Source organism: Vespa crabro, chromosome 1, assembly GCF_910589235.1.
Source record: "Vespa crabro chromosome 1, iyVesCrab1.2, whole genome shotgun sequence".
Taxonomy (NCBI): domain Eukaryota; kingdom Metazoa; phylum Arthropoda; class Insecta; order Hymenoptera; family Vespidae; genus Vespa; species Vespa crabro.
This window is the reverse complement of record NC_060955.1, coordinates 16,683,654-16,698,897: the sequence shown is the minus strand read 5'-3', so window position 1 is coordinate 16,698,897 and position 15,244 is coordinate 16,683,654. Positions and strand designations below refer to the sequence as shown.

Here is a 15,244-nt window from a genome sequence, read left to right as displayed (position 1 = left end):
TGTCAATAAGGAAGTTCATTGTTTGTATTAACTGCCATCTGTCGAAAAAAAATGTCAACTCTAATACAAATGTAAACCAACTCCGGTGAGAATGTTTTTTCTTTTTCTTTTTTTTTTTTATAAGTTGCTGCAATCGTATGCCATTGCTAGTAGAGGAGTAGTTCGTTTCGGACGGCGCATAGCCAGCGTCGATCCGCGGGTACTTTTTAGTACTTTTTTTAAAACAATACAAATTGTTTTATTCATTAACGAAGAAACAATAACTCTTTAAAATCAAGTAAAATGGATCCCGAAGCGTTCCTAGATATGGCCAACCAGGTCATTAAATTAAAAATGTTTCCATACTTCGACATCGCTCATTCTTTACTTTGTGCTCTACACGTCAGAGAGGATTTGGGACCCGGTAAGTCCTAGCCTACCAGATTAAATCTAAATTTAAAACTCGCCGAGCTTATGCCCCGAGATAGCTTCTACGGTACTCTCGACTCATTTTCTCGACAAACCTGATAGTTTACCACATTATATCATTATTTTATTATTACATTTACTGTTATTATGCAAGTTTACTACGTCTATTTGAATATAAAGATTTCGAGAATATATTTTGGACGATGCAAGGAGTTTTCAAGCAACTTTAACTTATCAAAAAACGTTTATTATTTCTCTATGATTTATACTTAATTAAATATTTTATTTAATTATTCTTTAATATAGTATTATTCGTGTTCATCATTTTATAGTTATAATATATTTATTGAAATAATAAAAAAAGAATCCGTCAAAAAAAAAAAAGGAGAAAAAGATAAAAATCCATCAGACTGATCTCCGGGCATGACTATAATTAAGTAAAGTGTCCAATTTGTGGAATCTATTTTCAGAATACTACTATAAAGATAATAATATTATATACTTTAATCTGGCATAAGTGTATATGTAAATCTTATGTAATTATGATAAATATTAAAGAAAATTTAAATTAATTTTACGATATATAATACAATATAATATTATTTATTTGTGTCTTGGTACGTTCAATATATTATCGATATTTTATGATTCTTTATAAAGTTTATATTATGTTAATTCAATAAGTTCATATAATAATTAATTGGTAATTATATTTAAAAAATGGAAAATAATAGATAGCTTCAATCATATTTCTTAAAGATTGGATTACATTTAATAATATAAGATTTAATAATTTTTAATAAAAATATATATTTTATTATTTTCATTAGCAGGTAATAATTGTGTTGTTTAATAATAACGTGAAATATGTGAATTATAAGTATTATACTTTATGCTTCTGTGGATAAATTACATAATATGTATGTTACCCTGAATAAAGAAAATGATTTCTCAATAACTTTTACATGCGATCAAGCATGAAGGACATCTGTATCATTAGTTCCTAAGAAATGAATTTTTAATTGAAAGAAGTCTTCACCACAATTTCTTCTTATATCTATATCAGCTAATGTAATTTAATACAATTTTATACATTTTGTTTTGACTTAATTAAGTTAGATATTTTATAAATTTTTGTAATTTAATTTAGATTATTATTTATAATATTGGTGACGTATGATCATAACATGTTATTATTCTTTGATACAACAGGTGCACAAGCTTTTTCACGAAAACATCCATTATCATGTTGGCTCTCTACGATGCTAGTAGTGTTTGCAAGTGGTATGCTTTGCAATGGATTATTAGGTGAACCAATTTTAGCACCATTAAAAAATACACCACAAGTAATAGTTGCAACTGTTGTTTGGTCAGTATATAAACTATACTTCTGTTATATATAATATTTTCTGATTTATTAATGGAAATTTATTTTTCTAGGTATGTAATATTCTATACACCATTTGATATTGGATATAAAGTAGCTAAATTTTTACCAGTGAAAATTGCATGTTCCGCGATGAAGGAGATATACAGGTATATACAAAATTTATTTTCATTTTTTTTTTTTTTAAATAAATTATATTTATTTTTTGTTGTAGATGTAAAAAAGTTTATGATGGTGTGACTCATGCAGGAAAATTATATCCAAATGCATATCTTATCATGATATTAATTGGAACACTTAAAGGTTTACTTTCTAATTAATTATAATATCGAGGATTTAAAAATGATTGTACTAATAAGGAAAATATATTTTTTAGGTAATGGTGCTGGATTTACAAAGCTTTTTGAACGACTTATACGCGGTGTATGGACACCTACTGCTATGGAATTTATGCAACCTAGTTTGTGCGTATACTTTTTTATATATAAATCTAAATGTAATATATTAAATATCGTAACGTTAAAATTGATTTATATTTCAGCCCGACAAAAGCATCCATGGTTGCATCCATAATATTTGTATTAGATAAGAAAACAGCTCTTATTTCTGCACCTCACGCTTTGGTATATTTTGGCATAGTCATTTTCTTCGTTTATTTCAAGGTAAAGTATCCTTTGATAATATATTTGAAACAAAAAAAAAAGGAATAAATGACTATTATTATTTTATCTAATCTTTTTTTTACAGTTATCATCCATTTTACTTGGCATTCATGATCCATTTGTACCCTTCGAAAATCTATTTTGTGCCCTATTTTTGGGAGGAATTTGGGATTCCCTTGCTATATTATTTGGTCGAGGTCAAGCATAGGATGAGAAAGTAGACGTTAAGAAAATAAATTAAGTATTCATGGAATATCCGAATATCCTTTTAGCTGTATTCTTTATACAGTTTTTATGGATTATTCCACGTTACAGATTAATATCTGTAGCAGAACAGCGAAGTGCGTTCGCAAAATAATGGAATTAAGATTTTATTGAATCTAGACAAATAATGTAGTCGTAAAAATGACTTTTGACAAATTGTCAAACAACAAAGGTATACTAATTCTTTATCGTACGTGTTTCAATTTTAGTTACCAAAGAACATCTTATTTTAAACAATATAACAACTATTTGATAGACTGGTAATATTAATTCTCTTTACGAATAGGGAAAAACTATTGAGATGCTTAATTTATTCTCTAGTCATTAAATATATACTGTGTCCTAATTTTCAACATTACTAATTAATATTTCAACTATACGATGAAGTACGTTCTACCATTTTTATTCGTTCATCTAATCAATATTTTTAAAAAGTAATTTATTACCTGAATTGAAACTTCCTATTATATTTTATATAATACGAATTGTAGTTTTTGTACTATTCCATACAAGTATAATTCTATTTAAGGAATGCTCTTTTAATCATATACATATAAGTGCAAAAAATAATTTAACACACTGAGTGATTCATAAGACATATTATATAAAGTAAAACAATTCTATAAAAGAAATCCAAAATAATCTTCCTAGTATTGCATTCTATGAATTAAACAATAGAATTAAATAATAAGAGAAATGAGAAAACTTTTATACTATTTTGTTAAAACATATAAAAAAAAAATGATACATCTGTGTTAAAAATCTTAAACTTCTTAAATACAATATCGTATTTTTTGAAATAAAGTACTTAAGTACATTGTAATGTATTAATTAAAGATAATTGACAATGTGTGTGGTGTCATTTGTATAATGACAATTATGAATAGTAAATGTGTATTTTATAAATGCTATACATTGTGTATTATATATTCAAATTCATAAAATTTTCAAAACAGAAAACTTTATTTATGAAGGAGTAAAATCTCTATATCTTAAGTTTTATGTGCAATATTATACGAATAGATATATGAATGACAATTATATCAATCTATCAAATTCTAAAAAAAGATTTTATTTATCGATAAAGCATTGTATTTTATATATATATTATATATATTTCTTTTTCATGCATTCGTGTGTTTAGTCCGATTAAATTTGCACTACATTTTGTAAAGGATCCTACTGGTTTTCTAATTGTACAAAATATAATCACATCTCCAAAATAAAACTTTTCGACATCATACATAACAATTATTTTAATTGTATTAAATATAGTTATATTATTACAATAACAATCTAAAAGGTTACCATAGTAATAATATATTATCAGTCTATAATATATATCTACCAGTACTATCCATTGTAGTGCCTTATATATATATGTATATCCTAATTTATTATTTTACAAATTTTAATAAGTTCCTCAGAAAGATCTACATTATATATACATATACATATATATATATATTATATATATATATATATATATATATACATACATACATATATATATTATACATATATATATTTATATATTATATATAGATATATGTAATATATATATATTAAAGGGGTCGTATAATAATTATCCTAGAATATTATTTGTTATTTATTACACCATCCTTTTTTTCTTTTCTCACTTATATACTTACATTTAGATGCATGTATATAGTTTATTACAAATCTGATATTCTCAATTAAGTATTATAAAGATATAGCTAAGTTGCATGATATGTATTTTTAAAAAGAAATAGTATGAATACATGAAATGTAAATGAAATAACATTATTATAAATTTATTATTTTCTATAGAGCGTACGAATAAAATCAGAGAAAGAAGTGAAAAATTTTTGCACATTCGTTATAATCGTATGAAAAATGCTCGTAGGCTTATCATCATTTGAAAAATGCATGATCGTGGACGAAATTGTATTTTCAACGGTTTCATTTTTATCATCTTTCAGTAGAGTCTCGTTAAACTTTTTATCGAAGCTTTCCGTGAATTCTTTCAAAGATTTAGTTACGTTCTGGGCTGTATTAAATCTTTCGGTTATCACTTCTTGTAATTCTGGAATAGCTCCTTGAAGAAACGACGATGATTTATTACTGACATTCGGTTCATTCTTATGATCATTATTCTTCATCAGGGAATCGTGCCGTAAAAAAGATTCCAAAAAATTATCTACTACATAGTTTTCTTCTTCCGAACTTAATAATGGATTGAATTCCCGAAGTTGATCAAGTTTCTCTGATTCTTTATTTAAATTTTCATGATCTATATCTTCCAATGGTTTATTATTATTTTCATTTATATAACTGTATACGTGTTTTAAATTTAATTTTGGATTTTTAACAATTTCGCTTTTACTTTGAAATATGTTGCTGGGTTGTAAAGAACTTATCTAAAAAATATTAATTAAATAAGATTAACTAAACTCAATATATATAGTGTTTATTTTTAATTTATTGTAAATATTAATTTAAATATGTTTTAATATACCTCGTAATTGTTTTTTTCTTGCAATTGTCCATGTTTACGCTTATTTTTTTGTAATATCAAAGGTAACATTTTTAACCATTCATTTGTATCTCGTTTTACGCTAAAATCTTCATTTTCATGGTTTATCTCGTTCAGTACTTCTTTATCAAGTTCATCTGAATGTTTCTCAGATGTTACATGTCCTCCTATTTCGTTTATAGAAGATTCATTTTCTTCCGATTTGAAATATACACTATTATTGAATAAAATGTGTTTTAAACTCTCCATAAAATCTATATCTTTCGAAAAAGGAATGGTTTTTTTCGAAAGATCTTTGTCGATTCGATGATTTTTGATGAAACGTGTGTCGAAAGATAATAGTGATTTTTTTGTTGGATTATTAAATATACTTTCGATAAAATTTAATTTCTTAAATAATTTTGAAAATCGTTTTGAATTCTCGACCGATTTATCGATCGAAAAATCCTTGTTTAAATTCAAATAATTATATAGTTTTGACCATGTAATTTTATTTTTTTCGTACAGCGATAATGGTAATTTTTTAATTAATATTGAATTCATCTCTTCGATATCTCTTCGAGCTCGATGATTATCAATGTTTTCTTGATTTTCGTCAATTTTAGAATTTTCTTCATTTTTTTTCGAATTTTTCATCGGACTTGGATTTATTGTAATCGACTCATCTTCTTTCGTAATATCTTCTTCCATCGATTCAGAATCGTCTTGTTCGGAATTCTTAGAATTATTAACAGTTTCAAATTCTTTCTCCAAATGATCGTTCGTGTTTCTACGTTCCAAAACATTCGATTCGACATCCGATTGTTTCTTTAAGTCATTTTGTCTTTTTGTGTTTAAAACATACAAAATCGGTGAACTTCTTTGATACTGATTATTCTTCTGTTCTCTGTTCAATTTCGGCTTGAGAATTAAATTGTAAATGTTTGACGTTGAATCATTATCAGAGATCAATAATTCAGAAGAATATTCACGAGTTTGCAACTCTGGATCGTCATCCTTGTAAATCGTAGAATCAATAGCATAAACTTTATGTTTGGAGATTCGTGATTTCAATGTTTCTTTTGAATTGATTGTTTCTTTGGATTTGTCGTATATATACGTAATGGGTATTTCTAACGTACGAACCTAGAAAAGGAAATGATCGATTACTAGAATGAAAATAAAAGAAGATGATATAAGGAAAAAATATGAAATAGTTATCTTATTGATTTCCATGATACTCTTTATATTAAATCAGACTTTTACGAATTATATTGCAATATGGATTGTTCTTTAATAAGTCTAATGAAAATTAATTTACCTTCGAGTTTTCCGGCAATTTCTCTCTCTCATTATGTTCATAAGCATTCCTCAATTTTTCCTCCGATTTTCTTTGATACCGAAATGTCCATGGATCTTTCTCTTTGTTAGAATCGACCAGAACATAATATCTTTTATCAAAAGCAAGTTGATCCTTATCGTTTCGTTTACCTTCATTTATAAAATTATATGGGAATCCTAACGATTGAATTAATTTTGAATTCGTTCCATCGTATTTTGTATGGAGTATGACACGTGGATCCTCTAGATTAGGATATCTCTTAGATTCGATCAATTTTTCTTGGATTTTCTTCAAAGGCCCAATGATAGCTACCTGGGGAATATATTTTCTTTTTTCTTCTCGATTTATCTGTTTTTCTTTTTTTAACGTATCATAATCTATCGGTTCGTAAGTTGAAACGTATCCAACTTTCTTTAGATCGGTCATGTCTTCATAGTCCTCGTTATTTCTTAAATTTTCTCTTATCTTTCTTTTCAAGTTTCCATTTTTATCTTTTATATTATACTCCTTTATATTTCTTTTTATCACGTTCGATATCTCGTCGTCATATTGCTGCAAGATATTCTCTTTTTCTTTTGCGTTTAGTTTTTGCCTCAGTGTCTTTCTTCGTTTCCTGTAATTATGTTGATGTTGTCCTTGTTTGTCCTTTTCCCTTGAAATCAGTTTTGGTGTATTCCTCTTTCTCTTTTCGTTCTCTTTTTTAAAGACCATTAAAGTTTTGTTGTCCGCAGCTTTAGGAACTTCCGTTATCTCGTATTTTTTCGAATTAGACTTTATTTCTGTCTTTGAAGAATCCACTGTCTTTGGGACTAACTTTTTCGAAGTTTTCGATAACTCGTTGGTTGATTCTCTTCGATTTTGATCGTTTCTTATTTGTTTCGTGATCCTTTTGGAAGATATTTCTCGGTCGAGTGTTGCGGTTGTAAGATCTTCGCTTTTCTTTGTTCCTATTTCTTCTGCTTCTCTCGAAGACGACGTGCGTTTATCGTACCAGACTTCAGTAGTTTTGGTCTCCTTCGAATTGGATGAAATATTTTGTGAAAGCCTCGGAGTAATGCTGTAAGTATTCTTGTTAAAATTAATCGTCGTTTTCTTTTCTTTGGTTTGCCCCGAAGGGCCACGAAAAAACTTGTCTTCTTCAGTTCCTAGTTCATAATCGTTTATCATAGTATTGTTTATTTCTGAAACATCCTGAAAAGTCCCAGACAAGTGATTTCTTAGCTCTGCCATAAGCATAGACGAATTGTCGATTTCATGATTATCCTTTTGATCGAAATCTGTTTCAATCGATTCTACCAATTGCTGATCGGCTTTCGATTGTTCAGTTTCATGATCCTTGACTTTTTCATTATCAGATTCTGTACGTTCTTCATAATATTCAGTATCATAAGTTCTTACGTTTTCATTATCAGATTCTGCAGTTTTTTCATAATTTTCAGTTTTATAATTATCAGATTCTGTAGTTTCTTCATAATGTTCAGTTTCATAAGTCCTTACGTTATCGCTATCAGATTCCGTAATTTCTTCGTAATTTTCATTTACGTGTCGTTTTGCCTTACAACGAATTAATTTTAAGTCATCGTTCAAATTTCTGATCACTCTACACCGACAATCCTTCAAATTTTCATCATCCTCATCGATCATCTCTTTCTCCAGTATCATATTCAAGTCGTTTACTTTTCTCTTCAATCTTTTATTTTGTTTCAAATCGCTATAATCTGGAATGTGCATCGGCAAATTGATTGAATTGGAATAATGTAAAACATCGAGATCCGTCATCTCGTTTTTCTCGATAGGAACAGTCTTGGTTCTTCTTCTATCAGGCAACGTTAATTTAGTTTTATCTAGAAAAGCCATGATAGAGTCTCCGAGTTTGGATCCTTGAGTCTTTACTTTAGAATGCTTTTCGAGGTTCTCTTTATTGCTTTTACCGACTGAAGAATCTGAATAATAGTTCATTAACATATTCAGATTATTTTCTTTGATTCGTCTCTCTTCAGCGAAATCTGAAGCATCGTCTGCGATAGTTTTTGTTTTGATATTTTTCTTTTTGTCATTTTCTTTGTTTATTGAGTGTTTTTTAATGTTTTTAGCTTCCAAAATATTCCTGTAATCATTCGAATTCTCTTTCATACGCACATTCGACATGTTCACGGTCTCGAAAAATTCATTCTGTATATAACCACGATAATCATCGTCAACATCTATCCAAGTATTGTCGAGCTTGGTATGATTGATCGGTCTTATATTCATAGCCTGTGCTTTCCATACTTTTAGCTCTACTTTTTCCCTTTTATCATCTTCGTCCTTCGTATAATCATAATCCTTTTCTTTCTTCGTTGAATCATCAGTCTCTAAAAAAACGTCACCACTCGAGAAATTTTTCATTGGTTCCTTCCTGAAAAATTCACAAGAATTATTTTCATTGGTTTCTTCTTTCTTCGAACCCGAAAGAATCCAAGATTGCCTGTTCCTTCTTGCATTGTTCTCCGGTATATATTTCTGATCGGTCTTCTGAAAATTGGATAAAAATTTGTCAAGATCTCTCTTAGATTTTTTAAAATCTTCCACTGTCTTATTTGCTTTCCAACTAGAATACGAATCGGAAAGATCGACAGATTCGCTCTTAGACTTTTTACTTTCATTTAGTGCAAATTTTCCCTTAAGAACTTTTCCATACTTCTCGATCTGCTTTTGCATTTCAATTTTCTTTAATTTCCACTCTCTACCATCTATTTCTCTTTTGACTAAGCTCCTTCGTTTCTTATTTTTCTGATGTACAATAATTTTTTGCCGATCGATTAATCTTCTTTTCCGCGGTATTTCATTTTGTTTGATCTGATTCTCCTGGAATTTCTTTTTCAACATTCTTTCAACTAGATTCTCTTCTTGAACATCATGACCCATACAGAATTTTATCTGCAATGATCGAAAATTATTTCGTACTTATATCGTAAAGATATTTATCGTTTTTATGAATTACCTTTTGATCGGGTACAACCCAAAATCCTATACCACCTGATGGTAACTTAATACTCAAGCCCTTTTCGTTGTTCGATATAATTGGTTCAAATTCGGGTAATTCTGTCTTTTTGAAAAAGCTCAGTGGTTTGCCATTTAAAAGGACACTTCTGTGAGACACGAATATAATTTACTTAAAAGATTTATAGTTTAGAAAATTAATCGAATATTTAAGTAATCGGATAATTAACTTTATTGATTATTTAATTTTGTTCATTTTATTCAATTAATTTATCCACCTAATTTAATTGACTTGATTAAATAATTGATCAATGAAAGATTCAAATGTAATTAAAGGAGAACAATTAAATAATCGAATTCGATAGATAATTAAATGTTTGAATAATTTTAATTAAATGAAATTACTTACTCCGAGAACATTTGATTTTCTGCATCGAAGCCTGGCATTAGAACATACTCATGAAGGTTTTTTATTTTTAAGCCCTTTAGATTTGCTCGTATTTTCATTGGTGTCAAATTTATACCAAAAATCGTTAAGGCTCCTTTCTCATAAGTAGCCGAAGCTTTTGTACATTGTACATAAAAGTGCACATGGCTTCTGTTACCTATTTGAATCCTCGTATCTAAAACTTCTCGACCGACTAGTTTCTTGTGAAGTAGAGATACCCAATAATCCTATAAGAAGTTACAAACTTTATCACTGTAATAACGCCAATCGTAATCGCCTTTGTAAGTTCGTAAACGAAGCGATTAACTTACCGGAGTTGGTTTCGAGAGATCGGTTGGTTGTCTCATTAGAACTTGTATTCCGAGTTTTGCGGTGTTTCCCAATCTGTTGGTCCAGGCGAGTGCACCGAGAAATTGATTCTTGCTTGTCTCGTATTTAGATTCGGCTATTATTGAATGAATAAAAAAAAGAGATTGTTAATCATTCATTGAAATTGATTTCTATATGATCCATCAATATTCTCTTTACCAATCCAAAGTGGCTTCTTCGCAGCATCACGTTCTATAATTTTGTAGAGGTCATTGTTATCTAATAAAAATTGATCATGATCCATGAAAACACCTTCGTCGTTCCAAGTAGCACCAGCGAAATCTCTGCAAGAATATTACGGGATTTTTCTTTTCTCTCTCTCTTTTTTTCTTTTTTTTTTTTAATTTCGTTCTATCAATCCAAATTGCAATCGAGATATGCTTACGGATGCCACGTGACAGCTGTGAGAGATACGTCAGCTTCGCTAAAAAAGTTCTCAAGATATTCCTGTTGTTCTTTAGTCTCATAAGCGACCACATCCGGTCCAGTGATAATACTATTTGAATATCTTGGAATGCCGTTCAATTTATTCCGCAAAATTCGAACGTATCTACCAACGTCGATGCCACTAAAATCGCATCTCGTTTGGCACTCTGAAAAAGACAATTCTCATTGGCGAATTGAGAACCCAAAGTTCTGGAAGATCAATATCGTTCTCATACTAACCATATCCCAATTGCCAGCTAACATTGAAGCCCATTCGATCGGTCAAAGAAATGAGATCCAGTTCGCTATCATTAGTCATGAATCTTGGTGATATGCAGGCAATCACATCAAGACCAGTCTTTCCAGCCCATTGATGGAGCCGTCTCCAATTGCTTTCTAAATTTTTATTAAAATTTTAATCCTCTTTAATTATCGACGAACGTTTCATTTTTTTCTTCATCTTTTCAATCAAATTTGTCAAAATCCCGCTTGACAAGTAATAGAGGAGAGAATTCCGAACTCTTCGTGAAAAGTATGAGTAGTTCAAGCGTGCAGCCTCCACCGCTGCCACCCTCGATCACGTCAATGTGAATGATAGACGCTTGACTAACGAGTGATCGCCAAAGACTAATGACTGTTCCACGCATGTTCGACGAATTCATTGATAAGTCACGTACGTCAGATACGAGTATTTCATTTATCTTTCTACACGAAAAGATATCATTTTCCTTTTTACTTTTTCCCTTTTATTCTTTTTCCTTTACCTTTGGAAAAATGAAAATGCTCACATTCCAATGCTGAATTAGCTCTTTATTTGGCATTTTTAATTAGAACTTTAATAAATCTCAAATCTCAATATTTAATAAATCTCAATATTTAATAAGTTAATAAATCTCAATTTATTGTTTCGAAAATTTTAGAGAGCTTTTTTAACGGACTATAATAAATAGTTTGAAAATATTTGTTTTATCTAAAGTATTGGTGCGTGTATTTCTGTGAAAAGAGAATTTCACATTTTGTTTTTTATTTCAATTCCTTGCGACAGGAATGAAATTTTCGACTATAATTCTGCCCACGTTTAGGTTCTCTAAACTCCTGTTTGCCATTCGAAAGTTAAATACTTATCAGTTCGAATCAGTGAAGCAAATTTTAGGGTCTGATTACTAACTAGGTCTACTATTTAAGTTTAAAACATAGTTCGGTATGCCGATTTTATTCCGCCTTGTGATCGCATTCAAATCGCAACCAGAGACAGGGTTCCTTTCTTTTTTTCCTCTCTCTTTTTCTTTTCCTTTTTTCTTTTTTTTTTAGAAGAGAGTATCCCCCAAAAGTGCAATGATTCAGCACCGTTTGCAATGGAGCCTCGACAATTAAGAGTTATCCCCTAGCGATCGTGAGATTAGAGCGAGACAAGTTAAATCGGGCACGATGGAAATGGTTACGAGCGGAGGTATTGTCGAGTCGAGGTTGCTCTCTGTTCCATCTTAAATCCCAAATCGTTCTGCGGATTCACTTCCGTAATAATGGAAGATTGAATGACGAAGAAATATATCTACTCACTTTGGATTCAAATTGTAGAAAGTGAAATGTAAAATATTTATGAGAATATTAATGATAGATATTATTTACTTTTTAAACCGCCTACGATAGGCAACCCATTAATACAGACGTGTAAATACATATTGCATATCGCTAGGGGTTGAATAACTTGCTTCTTGTTAAATGGCACTTGCTAATAAAATTATTAACAAATGATGGAATAAAGATTATTTTCAAATGTTTGTCAGAATATTAATGATAAAAACTGTAAATTTGTTTTTAAATTCTTATGATAGGTTATCTATTTATACACATGTGTAAATGTACGTTGCATATTTTCAGATTAATATTTTAAATTTATATAAACAATTACAGAATATCAATGAATAAACGTATAATCAAATTTGATAATTTCGTTCATTGGATATTTTTTAAAAGATCGGAAGACTAGTGAAAAGGATAATAGTGAGAGTAGATAATACTTCTTTCATATATCCTGCCTTAACCTGTTTTCAGGGTAAATCGTGCGAACTAATATAACGAGCATACAAGGTTTTAAAACGGTGCATCATGTGTTACATCTCGCGATCATTGGAAAAAGCTCTTGGTTGGGTGTTTAAAAAAGAGTGTTAGTGGATTTATATTGCTGGCGGAAGAATTGTAACAAAAAAGAAAAAGCTTAGTTAGTATGGTATTGGGTATACGTCGAGTGAGTTTCGCCTTGCTTATATATAATTAGAATGGACACGGGTAGTGTGTCTGAATCAAAGGAAAATTCATCTCTATTTCTCTTTCTGTTTTTATCTTCCTCCCCCTCCCTTCTCTCTCTTTCTCTTTTGAGTAACGTATTCGATTCTCAAGAGGAGAAGTACAGAAAGTTTCTATTTCCCTTAGAGAAGGCGCATTCATGTTCATGTTTATCGTTTTTTTTGAGTCGATGTATGCAAGCATACAATTGTTTAGCCAGCGAATCCACCTGTAACGGCACATTGCACGCGAAATTGCCCGAGAAAGATACATAAACGATCGTGGATTAATATCGGATTAATATCAAATATGTTGGATACGATAATTGCGACTGTTTACCGACTTACGTTTATCGTTCCGAATATATATATATATATATATATATATATATATATATATATAGAGAGAGAGAGAGAGAGAGAGAGAGAGTGAGAGAGAGAGTGAAAAAGAAAATAGATATTAATATCTAATGTTCTACGTGATTTGTTAGTAATAGAAATTATAATTTTAAATTTGTCATAGCACGATGGTTGCGTATTGTTCTTACCTGAAAAAACATAGTCCGTGTCGTTGTGTTCACCGAGTAAATACAAGTTACTTTGAGGCCCACCAAGTCGAAGATATGCAGGACTTAAGGCTCTGGCCATTCGTATACTTCTTTCGTAATTTCTAAAAAAAGATATTGATCGAAGGACTATTTAAATCCTAAACAATTTGTGCGGTGTCAACGTCGAACCAATAAAAAATCTACGTTCGTTATCGGCGCCGAATCGAGCTACAAAATTTCAATCGAAAACGTATGCACGTTCGATTTCATTTTCGAATCCCCCTCAAATTGAATCGCGTTCTCGTTTAAAGCTGCACAACAGCTCGCGTTTCATTCCAATCTCGTTGAGATTCTCTCGTTCCTGTGCAAGCAACATCCAACGTTTATACGTCGTTATTGCATTTTATCGTTGACGTAAGTTCGAACGTTTTCTTTCCCATCGATTTCAAATTTGTCAATTTCAATCATCAGCAATACTATTCGCGTTGTTTTTCACTTTTTGTTATTACTCATAACGTTCGTATAAAACGAAATAAAACGAAATGAAACGCAATGAAAAAATTTCTAAACGAAATGAAATTTTTTTGTCCTTTTTTTTTCATCATATACATATGTATGAGCCAATGAATCGTCTTTTTATCTTTTTTATTAATCGTTTCAAAGTGTGTGAGAGAGAGAGAGAGACAAGAAGAAATAAGACGAGACATTTCATGTAATTGTAATATGTACTATATAACTCATACTTACGCTGAGACATCGTTGGATGTAAGTATAGCTAGTGGATCGATAGCAAGGCTGAGAAATTTATCGCTGCTTACTGAGACCAGTTTTCTCGTGTTCACCTGCAGCGTTATGTCGTTCAACGAGGGTTCTCCCGTCACAAAAATTGCCAGGCACGTTAAAAGACTTAATTCGAGTTTCCATTGTCTCCTCATTTTTTTTATTGTAATTTTTATTTAATTTCATTAGAAAAAGAGTTACATCACGAAAAGCGCGTATTAAAGAAGAACAAATTCTTTTGTATGAAAATGTGAACGATCACGTAGGCTTAACGTAACTTTGTTAAACTCTCGGCGATTTTTCGCTTAATGAGGTAGATCGAGGAATGAAAAAAAATTTGTAAGGTCTGAAAAATTGCTTAGTAAGATTTAATGTCGTAATTCTCGGCTAAATGAACTTTGTAATAATTACCCAATGAAATTGGAATTTGGATCGATTTACGTGCGATTCATAAATATCGCGATATTTATGCGTGCTATGCGAAAATGTACAATGGCTTTTTTTTCGACAGACGCATTGAGCCTCCAGATAGATCAATTCAACTTTTTACTCCTTTACTTATTAGGAATGAGATTATCTCGGACTTTTTTTTAATTTTAGTTTCTTTTTATTTTTTTTTCATACGAAATACATTTATTTTTTCCTCGATTTAATTTCATTCTCTCTCTCTCTCTCTCTCTCTCTCTCTCTCTCTCTCTCTCTTTCTTTATATTTTTTTATATGTGTAAATATATATATATATATATATATATATATATATTTTAATTTTGTTTGATTGTACGAATGCGTTGAAAAATATTGAAAAGTTCGTGGGAGATTTGTTGGAAAAATTTAATTTCGAGTCCT

At 30.1% G+C, this 15,244-nt stretch overlaps 2 protein-coding genes across 2 annotated transcripts; one reads left to right on the top strand and one right to left on the bottom strand.

Annotated features, from left to right (window-relative positions):
* The first annotated feature begins 136 nt into the window (after positions 1 to 136).
* LOC124432697 (trimeric intracellular cation channel type 1B.1-like) lies at positions 137 to 3,964 on the top strand. Its single transcript, XM_046981791.1, has 7 exons — positions 137 to 403; positions 1,621 to 1,777; positions 1,849 to 1,944; positions 2,010 to 2,098; positions 2,172 to 2,259; positions 2,337 to 2,457; positions 2,543 to 3,964. Exons 1-7 carry the CDS (start codon positions 283 to 285, stop codon positions 2,663 to 2,665), a joined length of 795 nt encoding a protein of 264 aa, XP_046837747.1. The 5' UTR covers positions 137 to 282; the 3' UTR covers positions 2,666 to 3,964.
* A 342-nt stretch (positions 3,965 to 4,306) lies between these two features.
* Positions 4,307 to 15,099, bottom strand: LOC124432694 (myb-like protein X). Its single transcript, XM_046981787.1, has 11 exons — positions 14,366 to 15,099; positions 13,619 to 13,740; positions 11,026 to 11,181; positions 10,745 to 10,952; positions 10,519 to 10,643; positions 10,302 to 10,435; positions 9,952 to 10,217; positions 9,544 to 9,691; positions 6,540 to 9,479; positions 5,222 to 6,364; positions 4,307 to 5,123 (listed from the first exon to the last, which is right to left on the bottom strand). Exons 1-11 carry the CDS (start codon positions 14,551 to 14,553, stop codon positions 4,521 to 4,523), a joined length of 6,033 nt encoding a protein of 2,010 aa, XP_046837743.1. The 5' UTR covers positions 14,554 to 15,099; the 3' UTR covers positions 4,307 to 4,520.
* Between the last annotated feature and the right edge of the window lie 145 nt (positions 15,100 to 15,244).

Excerpts from the sequence above, each read along its gene's own strand:
- LOC124432697 (XM_046981791.1), top strand. The coding sequence starts at position 283 with ATGGATCCCGAAGCGTTCCTAGATATGGCCAACCAGGTCATTAAATTA. Across the intron at positions 1,945-2,009 it reads GCGATGAAGGAGATATACAG|ATGTAAAAAAGTTTATGATG; the intron begins GTATATACAAAA and ends TTTTTGTTGTAG. Across the intron at positions 2,099-2,171 it reads ATTAATTGGAACACTTAAAG|GTAATGGTGCTGGATTTACA; the intron begins GTTTACTTTCTA and ends TATATTTTTTAG.
- LOC124432694 (XM_046981787.1), bottom strand. The coding sequence starts at position 14,553 with ATGAGGAGACAATGGAAACTCGAATTAAGTCTTTTAACGTGCCTGGCA. Across the intron at positions 10,218-10,301 it reads ATCTCTCGAAACCAACTCCG|GATTATTGGGTATCTCTACT; the intron begins GTAAGTTAATCG and ends AACTTCTTATAG. Across the intron at positions 9,692-9,951 it reads GAAAATCAAATGTTCTCGGA|AAGTGTCCTTTTAAATGGCA; the intron begins GTAAGTAATTTC and ends CGTGTCTCACAG.